We start from the raw sequence: 13,834 nt of genomic DNA on the forward strand, positions 1-13,834 counted from the left end.
ACAGGGTAGTAAGTACACCCATGTCTCGTATAGCGCAAGGGATGCGTTCCTTGGGGTCTTTGCGCTATACGAATTTGCGTTATACGAGAGCGTTTTAACATAGGGAAGATAGGGATGCGTTCCTGGTAGCATAGGTCTTTGGTATTGAATTTCCTCTAAAACATCTATATTCCCATAAAAAGCCTTAGAAAACATTATTTCTATAAATATTTATAGTTTAAAACATCTTTAAAGATAGTATTCACACATTAAAAGACTTTTATTCACGTTAAAAAAAATTCTTACGTGCTTTCGAAATTCCATCCTGTCGTGCGGGTGGGCTAACATCTGCTATCTCAGGGGATCGTAATGCATTGCCGGCAGTTGACGATTTTTAAAACTAGTCTAAAAACAACTGTTGTGTCACCCAGGCCCTTTTGTAGCTCATCGAAATGACAGGAAAATGCTACTTTAAATGCCATTTCATAGCTAGCGGAGTTTATGAATGATAAATCATTTTAATTTGAAGTCCTCCGAGTCATTAGCAGCTACGTGAAACAGTCTTTAAATGCCTTGAAACCTGACCCAGGTTTTCCTTCCCTGAAAATGAATGAACGAGAATGCATTCTTTTCCAAAAGAATATCGTCTCGTCAACACTAGATCTAGTTGAGGGGGAAAGGAGCCACTTTCAATAACAGCTTGGAGTTCATCAGAAAATGTTGTGGTGGCTGCGCTATCAACACTTGCAGATTCACCTGATATCGCCGCACTGAAAATACCTGCTTGCCGTTTAAATTCTGGAACCAACCGCTTTCACTAAATGTCTCGGAGCGATTACCACTCTCGTCTTTTTGTACTGATTCACCATGAACTTTCCGTATGTGTAGACCGCTTGGTTGAAGTTGGTGCGGCTGAGGTCACTGGTATTTTAGCTTCGTCTTTATTCAAAATAAGGCATCGTGAGTTTAAACTTCCACGCAATATCGCTTTGACGCTCTCCATTTTCAAAGCAATTGACCTCTCTCAAGTCCTCTTCTAGGTTTATGGTTTTTCTTGATAAATTCTTGATTTTTCTACACGCATTCCTATTTTTTGCCATATTCTCTTGGTTTTTACTCTGTATGGCTCTATCTAAATCACCTTCTTCTGCTGAACTGTATTCCTGAGACGCAGAAGGCCTATGACTGCGGGGAGGGAACGAAGCCATTGTGTTTGAGACTCTATAGCGGACCCTTTTATGTGTTGATGCTATTCATGCGCAACTCGGCCTCCGCTCCATTTCTCCCCCGTGAATACCGATGACCTTGAAGGCTTTAGCGTAGACCCTCTACCTGGAAGTCAATCGCCCGGTAACCTACGACGGCAAAAATACGTCTCAAACCGTATTGCTGAAAAAAAACTCATTTCCACTAGCCCCACGCTTAATTAACGATCTAAATTATTTATTATCATTCTGTTAAGGAGACGAGATAAATCTTCGGTAGGCCGGCTATCTGGACCCAATGACGAGTAATACTTTTGGCAATTGCACAGCAATGAATTTCGATTAATATATAAACAAAAAAGAAGATTTGAGGCAAGAAATAATATTAATATGCGTAAATTGATAGAAATTACGTGTGTACTTAGCGCAAGTTCACGTTTTATCATGAGAGCGTTTAAAATTTTTGATTAGGCTACACTGCGTTGCAATGTTTCCCCGAGGAACGAATTTGCGCTATATCGAAATTGCACTAATCGAAATTGCGCTATACGAGACATGGGTGTAATGGGTTCTAAACTAATTTTAACACTTTTCATAATCGAAAAAACTTAATTTGTTAAAGAAATGTTTTGGAAATTCATGATTTTTCAATATTTTGTTTTCTTTTATGAAGGAAAAAAATTGTGTTTTAATATTTCCGGGAGGAGGTCCAGATCAATTTGTTTGTTGAATTTGTTTTTTTAATATTATTGATATCATGTTCTTAGGGCTCTGAGAGAAATATATGTAGCCATGTCCGAATTGTGAAGCATGCTTTGGGTTAGTGTGCTTGCTCATTAAGCAGTGATGATTTAGCAGAATTGAAGAATTCTTGAAGCATTTGAGTGCTTCAGTTTTTGGACATCTTCGCTTTAGTGGTAATTACTTCATTGATTCATGAACTAAACATTTGATGGCCAGTATATGATTTTAAGCCATAAGCGAGTTTTTCAGTAAATCATTAGGATTTGTAAAGTGTTTTCAGATCAAAGTGGTACAATTACAGTTGAGATATTTGCGTCAAATTGTTTAAATGCATGAAAATACCCATTAATTACAATTTGCAATTATCAAATTATATTGTGACTCTAATTTTGTCTTAATTATTCAATGTATTTGGGTAATCAAGTATTTGCTTAGGGTGTTTGTAAGTTACTGCTGCCTTTATAATTTCACATATTGCAAAGTTACTTCACTAGCCATGCATCAATTAATTATATATGTTGTGTGTATTTATCTGTACGCATATACCACGTTTGTGGCATACAATTCAGAGTTGGCCAAACTCAAGCATTCATTAAGACCACTCCAATGATTGCTATAGAGCGTTCCAGATTTAGTTGACAGTACGGGCCTTATGGATAACACTGTTGCCAAGCTTCCGCTCCACCGGCAGGCATCCTAACAGCATATGCAACCACACATAATAGAGCGCCAAAATGATTTAGTTCAAAAAGGAGTTAGGGATCGCACGAAAGACGACGTAAATTAAGGAATTTTTCTGCGTAAATTACAATACCTTTCCTGCAATATAAAAGGAAAAGTCTTTTGTTATTTTATGTATGTACTTATTCAATGCACAAGCTGAATCATGAATAATCTGTAATGTAAAAAATAACAATAAATTGAAGGATAATAAAAATTATCGCCACTCCTGAATGAGACAAAATTTCTATTCCTTCCATATTATGCAATATTTTTTGGCTCTGGCTAGTATTACATGAAAGGCGATGTTGTATAAGACATCATCAATCTTTAATTTTTCAAAATTTTCCCGTACTTGGTTTATTGTAAATTAAAGATCTCTTTTCAAGCTGACATCTTCAAAGCTAATTTCCTTAATGTTCTCTTTCCTCCACCTTGTAGTAGGCAAGGATTCCAATTTCCTTGAGTAATAAGAGGCATTATCTACCACTATAATTGATCCTTCGGGTAAGTTTGCAAGAAGTGAGTGCTCAAACCATTTCTCGTAACACTCGCCAGCCACTTCTTCATGATCATCCAGTGAGTTCTTTTTGTACAGAAACACATGCGATGCTCCTTTTATGAACCCGTTTTCCGTTCCTGCATGTATAATTGCAAATCGTCCTCCTCGGGAAGTGGGGGCCAAGCCCAGTATTTAGTCCAGCAAGGAAAGCTTGACGCGGATTTTCTAATTGTTTGTTTCGCAAACTAATGTTCACTATTCGTCCAACATTAATCCAACTTTCGCCTGTGAATACACTCGTCCTGTGTTCGCGACAATATTTTTTTAGCTGCCTTAAATAATTAATTGTGCCACCAACGAATAATATCATCCCTTTCGTTAAGGATGATTCTTTTCCCCCTGCGTTCGTACACGAAGCCTATGTCCAAAAGAAGACGATATAGTGTTGTCCTTTTGTAATCTGGGAGAATACTATCCATATTTACCGAGTTTAAGATGGATTTTAAAGTCGGAGGAATATTTTTCACGAAGGATTCATGTACCTTCCTTCTAATTCCCGATCTCACCAAACCGACGAAAATCACTGCTCTCGAATTTTTGTAAGGCTGTCAAATTTATTTAGTTTTTGAAGGAGTTACCAATGGACCACGGGAGCTTTCCTTTCTCACTCTGTAAATAGTGAACTCCTAGCACCCAGTAGCCTTCGAAGCTTCTCGACAGGCCTCACTAATGCTGAGAGATTTCCTTAAGTACGAGAAGACTTTGAGCACCAACTGTCTTTCGCGGCTTATGAGCTTCTCACCTTTTCTCCTCTTCTTTGTATAGGACATATTGATTGGGCTTGTTACTGCAAAGATAAGTGTAAAACACACTACACAATTCTCAAAATCAGCAGACCACACAACACTTGTTTACTCCAAAAAAATGCAATGACAAACTGAACGCCTTCGTAAATTCTTCCCACGGCCCCTTCGGCTAGGGTCGCTTTTGGTGCAGGTTATATGGTACCCTATGAAAGGAACTCAGAAAAAACCCAAGCCCCCTTTTCTAAAAGGCGTGCACTGGATGGGGTAGTGTTTCGTACAGATTATGAGATATTCTTTTTCTTGGTTTCCGCGATGGGACCTAAACACCCAAGGCGAAAGCGTCTTATTTCCAAGCCGCTTGCTTACTTTCATGTATCAATGTATTCAGATAAAAACACTGCTGTTACGACGTATGAGAATTCTCTGTTTAGGAAATCAAACGAATAGATAAATACATTTCATAGTATGCATTGACAAAAAAAACTCCTTTTCCGCCCGAGAATTTTCCCTCTGCGCGCAAGAAAAAGCAAGTAGCCCGGCCCAGCGGCACCGTAATATTTTTTCTTAAGATCAAAACCTTGTAACTCGCTTCAGAGTTGATGTAAGTTAATGATTTTTTCACCAAAAATAACCTTGTAGTTTTCTTCACATTTGATATGCAGCATATAGGGACCTACGACGTAAGAAACGTAAGTTAGTAAGCGACTACTTTTTACCTTGCAAAAATCAAAATTTTCTTGTCCTAAAGGGTGTTACGTCGGCATAACAACATTTTAACTCAATATTTGTACAATTAATGAAGACCTTCAAGGAGAAAATAGTGTGAAGAATTTTTTGCAGAAGATTCAATTCAATACAGACAACGGTCAGGCAGAAATTGCGAGAAGAAGATAAAGTAAAAAAATACACGTTTCTTACGGAAATTTAAGGAAATGTTTTTTATAGCTTTTGTTATAATTTTTATCGAAAATCTATTGGCACCATTAAATGCAGCATCCTTTCTACATAAGAATGCAATTTTTAATCAGTGCATAATGCAACAACAATTTTCGTGCAGTTATTGACAACACCGCGCTCCCGGCCTTATGGAGATTAACATGGGAAACAATTCTCCATATGAGCCCATACTGTCAACTAAATGTGGAACGCTCTATACCTTCTTAGCCTTCTGGCTAGATGCTTGGGCTAATGATTTTGATGTTTGAACAGGTTTCAAGTGCATTTGGAAACAATTGAATGGTCTTCCATGCAAACTTGAATCATGCTAGCTCCTTGAAGCACGCCATTTGGACATGGAATATGTTTCTTGCCATACCAAACAAAATACACTTCAGTTGAAATTATTGGGAGCCTGGTAAAAGTATGAACTGTTTTCGAAAAATTAATATTTGAAGCTCTCACGGCAATACCACTCCATTGTGCTAACTCAATCATTTCGAAAACATTTTCAGTAATTTTTTTTACCACACGATTGCTGGTTTGCCATTTTTAGATTAGCCTTCATACGTAGAAGTTTCAGTATTTATCATTATGATGTCAGCCATTTATATACGCATTCTCGAATTGCTTTTGGCAATGAAATTTTTTAAAGTAGACCTTTTGTAATGCCTGGTTTTGGCCCATTGGCCCTGCATTTATTATATATATATATATCAATTTGAATGCCTTTTGGGCCTTGCTAACTTGTTTATTTTGAGTGTGTAGTACATAGTTGCAATCACATATTTTCAGTTGGGTCATGATACATTATTCAACTGAATTGTAAATAATGGAATGCTAATGCCAGCCTCCCCAAGTGAAATTACTCATGTGGCAGTGTTAAGAAAGAGCTCTTCAATTGCATTACTCTTGGGCAATCATGCATCTTTGAAATTTTTTTCTCTGCATATTTAATTTGGAAGAGGATGAGAATGGTAGTATAATTTACTTGATGCAGTATGATTTCTTTTGCACCTCTAAATGTGATCTCCTCACCTTTGAATATTGTGCATGGGAGGCAGCCGTGATTTAAGGGCCTGGACGGGCTCTATCCGCTGCTCCCATGGTGCATAACGACCACTGTTCCATTGTTTACAGCTCAGTGTATTGTTCATGCCTCTCTTATTATGAATTAATTGATTAACGATGCCAATGAATTATGTTTGTTTCCAATCCCCAGCTTGCCTGCCCCTTATTGGCAGGACAGGTAAGAGACATGGCAAGTCTCGTCTTATGATTACTAATTATTACTCTCCATGTGGTTGCATGGCTTCCTATTTCATGTCTCCTCTATGTCATTCTGCATGATACGTCATTTGTTAATACTCTCTCTCTCTCTCTCTCCACGTCCATTATTTCTCAGGATCTTATCATCAATTTAATCCAAGCTCTAATATCCTTATACCCAAACAGCATAGTGATATCTTTTTTATATATCACTTACCTACTTGTCAAAAAAATATCATTGGTTTATAAGTTTTATATCTTAAAAACGTTAAAATTTCTTCATTAAAAATTGATATGCATCATTTATAATATTTTACTGGGTACTTTTTGAGTATAGGACATCAAAATGTATTTTAACTTCAGGGGCTCATGAAGAGAGGAATGGCTGATAGATATGTTCTGAGTAGCAATTTTTTCTTCCTTTAGTAACTCTCTTATCTCCAGTTCCACCAAACATTCCACGCTCAGTCCCTTATTCCCTAGGTTGAGGATATTTTGCATAAAATTGCTCATAAAGTGTGTGACAAAATCGGTCAATGTTGAATAAAAATTCCGTGGAAATGGTACCTTATCTTTTTAATTTATTGGAATGGATTTCCATCACACTGCACCTCAAACCATTATTATAATTTTATTGATTGCCTAAGGGGAAAATTTTATTGCAACTCCTTCAGATTTTGAGGCAAAACTAGAAGTAATAAATGAAGAAATATTACCACAATATGTATTGTGCAATGTCACTGTGGCCCAAAGAGAAAATATTTACTGTTGAATTTAGGCTGTGACTCTGAGAGTGTGATGAAATAAGTGATTCTCAGTGGTGCCGTAAGGATGATATCAGCAGATTTAGGGGTGGTTTATTAGAACATATCCAGAATTTAAATTCTTTTTGCATGTTTCCTCAAATTTATCAGACACACTATATGTTTCAACTGACAGAACCTTCGTGGGTATTGCACCTCATGCTGGCTGTGTGAGTGGAAGTTTGTTTGATAGACTTGTGGAAGTGAGCAGCAGTATTTCTATTACGCTGTAAGGATAATTATCACAGATTTGTGTTATTAGTTGACAGCTATTTGTGTCTTATAATGTGTGTTGTTCTCTTGTGTGATGAAAGAGTATGGCTTTGCGCAGGACACAACTAAACCATTTTGTTCCGTGTGATTTATTTTCCTCAAGCACAGCTTAATGATTCTGTTTCCTTTTTTTAAAATGATTTTGGCTAGTATTGGCTTAATCATGGCATCCGTTTTTGTTAAACTGTGCTGATAAAAATCACTTGGAAATGAATTTTGCTGAATATAAATGGCAATAAAGAAATTAATACACTAAATTGTGGAATGTGTGAGACTTGGCATGGGACTTATCTTACTCTGCACTTGGTGTCTCTTTCAATGTTTTTGGTATTTTTTATCATATAATTTTTAAAACTCTTACTTGTTGTGGACAAAAAAATTTTTTTAATGTAATAAAGGCTATAGGAGAAGAAATGTACAGTTATCACTAATTTTGGGTTGTTGGGTTTGAACCCATCTATGCTTATTTTTTTTGAGCCTACTGCCTTGTCTACAATGGGACATGTACCGCAAGCAAGCTGGAATGGCATGTCACTGTGGACATAAGCCGTAAGAAAGATAGTCAAATTCCTCCTAATGCCTTGCGGCAAATCGTGTTTAGCAAATAACAGAGTGCCATAAGCATGACTACTGTCAGTGCAATGTCTTGCCAAACCAGAAGTGCGTGGTAGATAATTCAGTTGACCACTGCTGTAAGTCCGAGAAATGGAAAATTTCAGAAAAGGCATGATGTATGTAATGTAAAGGAACAAATATTGGAGCCAAAGTTACGTTTTGGCTTTACTGAGCTGAATAATACATTTCATACTGATGACTTTAGTAGCTTTATGGCAACTAAAACCTAAGAATAATGAAAAATACCAGTATTGTGTGTTGGTGAAACTGGGAGAACTTCTTGATCTATATTCATTTGATGTGATCAGAAACATTGAATGTTTATGGAACCATTGATAGTGCAAAAGGAGTGCATTAGAAGCCGTGGAAGAGTGAATTTTGAAAAAAAAAGCTCCGCAAACTACTTTATCTTGCAAAAAAATGAGGTGAAAACACATGTGAATCTCCTTTGCAAGACATAATATCAGAACTCAACTGTCTCTGCATGCACCTTCTTTTTGAATAGACTTTACGTTTCCAGTTGGAGATAAGTAATTTCCTATGGCTTATGTCTTACGGTATCTTCCATACAGCTTAGGTACAATTGTTGGCCTGGCATGAAACTAACAAATTGTTTTTCATGTTTGTGTATCCACTTCAAACAACAGTTACGTTTTTGTTTTCCATGCACTTTTCAAAGCTAATGGCATTTCACACTGCTGAACTCTTTTTATCTGCTGTCATTGTCTTTGTGTGTGGTCTCTGCTATCTTTGAGGGAATTGTTAGTGGAGTGTTGCTGTCCTTTTATTTGCAGCGAGTCCACAACCGCCTCCAAGGACGACGAGGAACAGGCTCCACTCGCTGCCAAACGCCGTCAACAGTGAGTGTCCCCCTGACGACAACCCCCCCCCCCACTCTGTGTTCTCCACCCGTCTCTCATGTGTATTATAATAATAGTGTGGCTTTGTTGGCTCTTTGCCAATGGGTGGCGAGGGCTTTGATTTTGCATGCTAATACATAGTTAGACGGTCTCTCTCCCCACCATTGGCTGTAATCGCTCCATTGGTTTGACAATAAGATTCTGCTTCAAATGAATGCCCTTCATTTACGATCGGAACAAAGGAACAACTGGCCTTGGAAAAGGCCGAGTTCATACTTGAGTTTGAAGAATTGTCTCTCGGCAACGACTCGGTCGTTTGTAATGACATAAAGTGGAAGGAAATTAATTTATTTCTATGTTTCCTCAATGTAATGACCAACTCATACTCACTGTAACTATGTTAATTACTAGGTTATTATGAATAAAAAGGTACGATTTTTGGCTCATGGAAAATGGTTGTTCCACTTTGTACACTATTTTTTCAAGAATTTCTCCACGACTTCGTATGAGACTCCATGTACAGAAATAATGGACTTTTATAAGTCTTACTTAGCAACAGTGCCAATGTCTTTAAATAACAAAAATAACACTTTTTACTACAAATTTTGGCAGTAATAGAGATTAATTACAAATTTCTGCTCTTGGATATGCATTTAGAGGAATCCGTTCTTTCAGTACATTACCTCACAGAGCTAAATGAAAAATTTCTTGAAAACATAGCATTAAAATTGGGACAACTGTTTTTCAATCTTCGAAATAGTAACCAAAAAAGACTATTTCTTTTTTTCATACAAAGCTGGATAAAGAAATGTGAGAATGAGGAGGTGATGACGTTTGGGAAGCATTGCCTTTTACCTCCAATTTATGTATTGACAACCAATCGAATGGCTACAGAGATACTTTTCGTCAAACTCAGGAATTTTGAATTTTTGCAAGGACAGGAGTAATCAAATAATGCCCAATTAAACTCATTGTGCCATACTTAATGCAATTAGTGCTTAAATTTAAAATCATTCTTATCAAATCGAACGTGGTTGCGCTCAGAACCTTATCAACTCAATGGAGCGTATTGAGTGTGTGATACATAGCTTAGATGGACAGGTGCATACATATGTATGTACCTGCGCTACCCCTCCTCTCTTGGTACAATCACCACACCTTCACAAAGCATATTTGCATATATTATCATGCTGGGAATAAGTTGGTCTCACGTCAGCATGTCTAGCACCTGCACAGTATTTCATATTTATATATATTTGCTTATCACGCCTATTTACTAATGCACCTGTTATTAGAAACTGAGAAAACACTGATCCGCCACCTGTTAAACACGACACACAACATGCCTGAACATGCGTCCTTGCCTTAGAGTGGCTCAGGAGCTGGGCGTCTGACACACCACCATCTTTTTCAACCTGTCATGCCATCCACGATATTCATAGTGTACCTCTCATTGGAATATATATTAAAAGGTATTCAATACGACTGTAACCCATGTCAATGAAACCCTTAATATTACCCCAAACACCATAGTGTTATATTTTTGATACCATTTTACATCTATTTTTCATTAGTTATTAGTTGAAAACATATCACTGATGATATCTTTAATGGGCCAAAAATGATTATATTTATCACCAAAGTGATATTAATCAGTTATGTTATTTTGTCAAGAAATGATTTTTTAATCAATTCCTGGAAACTTTGTTGGCACCCTGCTGTGAAGAATATTAACTGGCTGGCCAGTTACTGCTAGTTACTACGTATTATTTTTTGCTAGGTGTCACTTTTTCATATATAGCATTGATATAATATATTGATACTCAAAGAGTCATTTTTGGACATTTTTTTCATCTCTGGTTGTGTTATCTCAAGTAAATATCCTAGGTGATCCTTAAATGATGTAACTTATGTATCTTTTGAGAATGTAGACATAAAAGTAATATTTATTGGTGATATAAAATTCATTTCTTCTGGATGTGTAATTGATGTGTGAAGCTACTTGTAATATCATACCTATTCATTGTGAACTGTTATGTATTTCTTTCAAGTGAGTCCTATTCCTGAAGCATCACCTGTCAGTGACAAGGCAGACCCAGTGACGGCCATGTGCCAACAGCTGACGCAAGGTCTCTCTCTGCTCTCATCGGATGATGACCCATTCCTGTCTCAGCCAAACGGCCAGGTTGGTATTGTGGTGACTCATCTTTTTGGAATTGTTAATTACTGAGTACGATCATAGTTTTGTTCATTATTTCTCTTGAGGATGGAAAGGTACTTGTGCGATTCTTATGAAACATAAGCTAACTTCACTAATTTAACTTTAATTTTAATTGCCCTTACATTCTTACTTTTTAAACTGTAACTGGTACTTGAAACATTGTGCAAATTTTAAAGTGTCTGTAACTGAGTCCAGTTACATTGTTTTGGACGTTTACCCATCTCTGATTGTAAATTTAGTGGTCACAAGGAATTAGTGTCCAGTGAATGAGTTGGAGAACCACTGTCATGAAAGTCTTGCTAATTACCCGCATTGCAATTAAGTCCACAAGTGACCAATTCGAAGAGAAAGCTATGCCAGTTTGTGAAAGATGTTGGCACAATGTGATAGATTTCTTTCTGATTGAAAAATGTTTAATATTTTAATTAAACAGTGGTGAACTCATCACTCAGTGTTACATTGATGAAATGGGATTTTGGCTGCTCAGTGCCATTATCTAGGAACAATGTCATGGGGTAGTGGGGTGCATAATACATGGGAGTTTAAAAGTGAAAGCTGCTGAATTTTGGTCTGCCCCCTTACTTCTGCTCATTCCCCCTCCCCCCCCCAATAAAAAAATGCATCATTTTGGTTTATGTCCGTTTCATTTATTATGGAGCCTCAAACATTTAATGTCACATTAATAACTTTCAGATTAAAATAAAGAGAATATTCCATACAATAATTGTTATATATTTGTTTTTAATCTCAAATATGATGAGACCGTTTGCCTGTCAGACCCTTGTGCCCCCCTCACCCCAAAAAAATCCTGGATCTGCCCTTGCACCCTAATGTAAATGCCACCAGATATTGCACCGAAAACATGGCACTGACAGCTGCTAAAACCCAGGTCCGTCGGTATTAAATCAAGACTGGAGTTTACGATAGAGTAATTCATCATGAAGGTCAGCAACTTCATAAAGTTATGCCTTAAATGATTTCTTATGTTTTTTTATTTGTGTGATAATTCTGTGATTGTCTTTTTTCAGTTGCAGGCAGCTCCGACCATCTTGAACAACCAGTCTGCGATGGCCGTAATGGCCACCCCTCCTGCTGCTGGTGTCCTCTTTGCCAACTCCATCAATCACAATACGTCTGGTAAGTACCATCATTCATATTTGTTTGGTATTATAAACATTTGAAGTATTTACTCCTGCCAGACCATTGCTTTGTATTGATACGTACAAAGCAAACTGCAGGGAACTTTAGGTGGCCTCAAACATTGAATCAAAGCTCAAATGGAGACATTGGAATATACAAAGTTGGCCCATCCACCAATCTTTTTTTTATGAATGTGATACAATTTTAAGAATAAAGAGATCCATATTTTTCTGTTTTTTGAACCATAACCTATTTCTTTATCTATTTTTGGGGAAATATTGTGGGCCTTAACCCTTTTGCAGAAGAATTTCATTTGTTCAGGCAGGACTGCATCGTTGAATTTACAGATCATAATAAAAAGTGACAAATGTTTAATGAACAACTATTCTGGGACCTATGTTTAGAAGAACATCTTCATCATCAGGCACATTGGACATAGATGAAATTTATCAGTTTGACTCACAACTTGTTTATGGTATATGATTGATAGGCGAGGCTAGGTAAAGATCTTCTTCGAAACCTTGGTCTCAGAGTAGTTGTGCATTGAGCATACATGGAAAAATAAAGTTATCAGCATTTGTTTTTCATAATTTTGCACAAATTTGCCACAGAAAATAAGACTTTTAACGCAATAAATTCTGAAAATTGCCTTTGAAATTTCATATTTTTTACAGGTTCTTCCCAAGTAACATTTTTGGTTGGCCCTCTGTTGGCAGATGGTGGGACACAGCGGTTGGCCCATGGTATGATTTGGCCACCTCGCCAACCGTATCCCAACCAACGATTCCCCAACGATGGGCCAACAGAGCATTACAGTCGGGCCTTCGTATTCCCAACTATAGGCCAACCCCTCTCCAACGATACACCGTTGGCCCTTTTCAATTCTGCCATCCGTTTCCCAACGAAAGCTATATTTTACTGGCATTCCTCATTTTTATAGAATGAGAGTTAAATTAATTTACCTTCTCACTTGATATGATACCGGTACATAGATAGAATCTTTACCTTTAACTCCCGATAAATCAAAATGAAATTAAATACATTAACAATCAATGCTATAGGACAAAGTAAGGTTACAGTGGTTAAAAGTGGAAAACAAAAAATCAATATCAGTTCAGAAGGTCCCCAACTTTTATTTTCACAAATTAGGACACTTTTTATTAGGACAAAATTAGGAAAATTTCAACAGCACCTTTCCATATTACAATATGGCACACACAAAAACTGTCCATCTTCTTTGTAGGGCAACAAAACACACTTAGATAAAATCTGGGTGGACTGTTCAATTTGCATCCAGGTACTAATTTTTTTACTACAAATATACCAATGGTACCACTTCTAAGAGGTAATTCAAAGAAATCCTCCTTAATTTCAAACATGTCACACTGCAAGATGTACACCCCTGAGTTATTTGATTCAATTGCCTTCACAATTCCTATTCTCTGGTCTTCGGTAATGAAATTGTTAAGTTTAGTCCATTTTACTTAATTGGATTAATAAGTGCAAGATTTAGGGATATTAATAGGAATCACAGAAACACTGATTGAGTATAATATAGTTGATGTATTTTCCATAAAATAATAATTGTGCAGTTGTTATTTAGGTTTACTCCTACAAATTCAATCTCATTCTCTTCAGAGAGGACTAAATCACTCACTTTGTCCATTGAAACACTGTTTTCATTAAAACTTCCACTTGTACTAGATATGCCACAATCTGAAAAAATATACATATCGATCTATCTAAATTAATGATGAAAAG

The 13,834-nt window shown here is 36.8% G+C and overlaps 1 protein-coding gene across 3 annotated transcripts in view; it reads left to right on the forward strand.

Annotated features, from left to right (window-relative positions):
- LOC124156992 (protein numb homolog) overlaps window positions 1-13,834 on the forward strand; it is a 39,095-nt gene that overhangs the window by 15,695 nt on the left and 9,566 nt on the right. Inside the window, exons 7-10 of one of the 3 annotated variants that reach the window (XM_046531440.1) lie at window positions 6,115-6,141; window positions 8,647-8,712; window positions 10,764-10,897; window positions 11,962-12,070. In XM_046531440.1, the coding sequence (XP_046387396.1) occupies window positions 6,115-6,141; window positions 8,647-8,712; window positions 10,764-10,897; window positions 11,962-12,070 (336 nt within the window). The remainder of the gene's footprint in view (window positions 1-6,114; window positions 6,142-8,646; window positions 8,713-10,763; window positions 10,898-11,961; window positions 12,071-13,834) is intronic. The other 2 variants (XM_046531441.1, XM_046531442.1) reach the window with 2 other exon arrangements.

This window comes from Ischnura elegans, chromosome 4 (genome assembly GCF_921293095.1).
Source record: "Ischnura elegans chromosome 4, ioIscEleg1.1, whole genome shotgun sequence".
In the NCBI taxonomy this organism is placed as follows: Eukaryota; Metazoa; Arthropoda; class Insecta; order Odonata; family Coenagrionidae; genus Ischnura; species Ischnura elegans.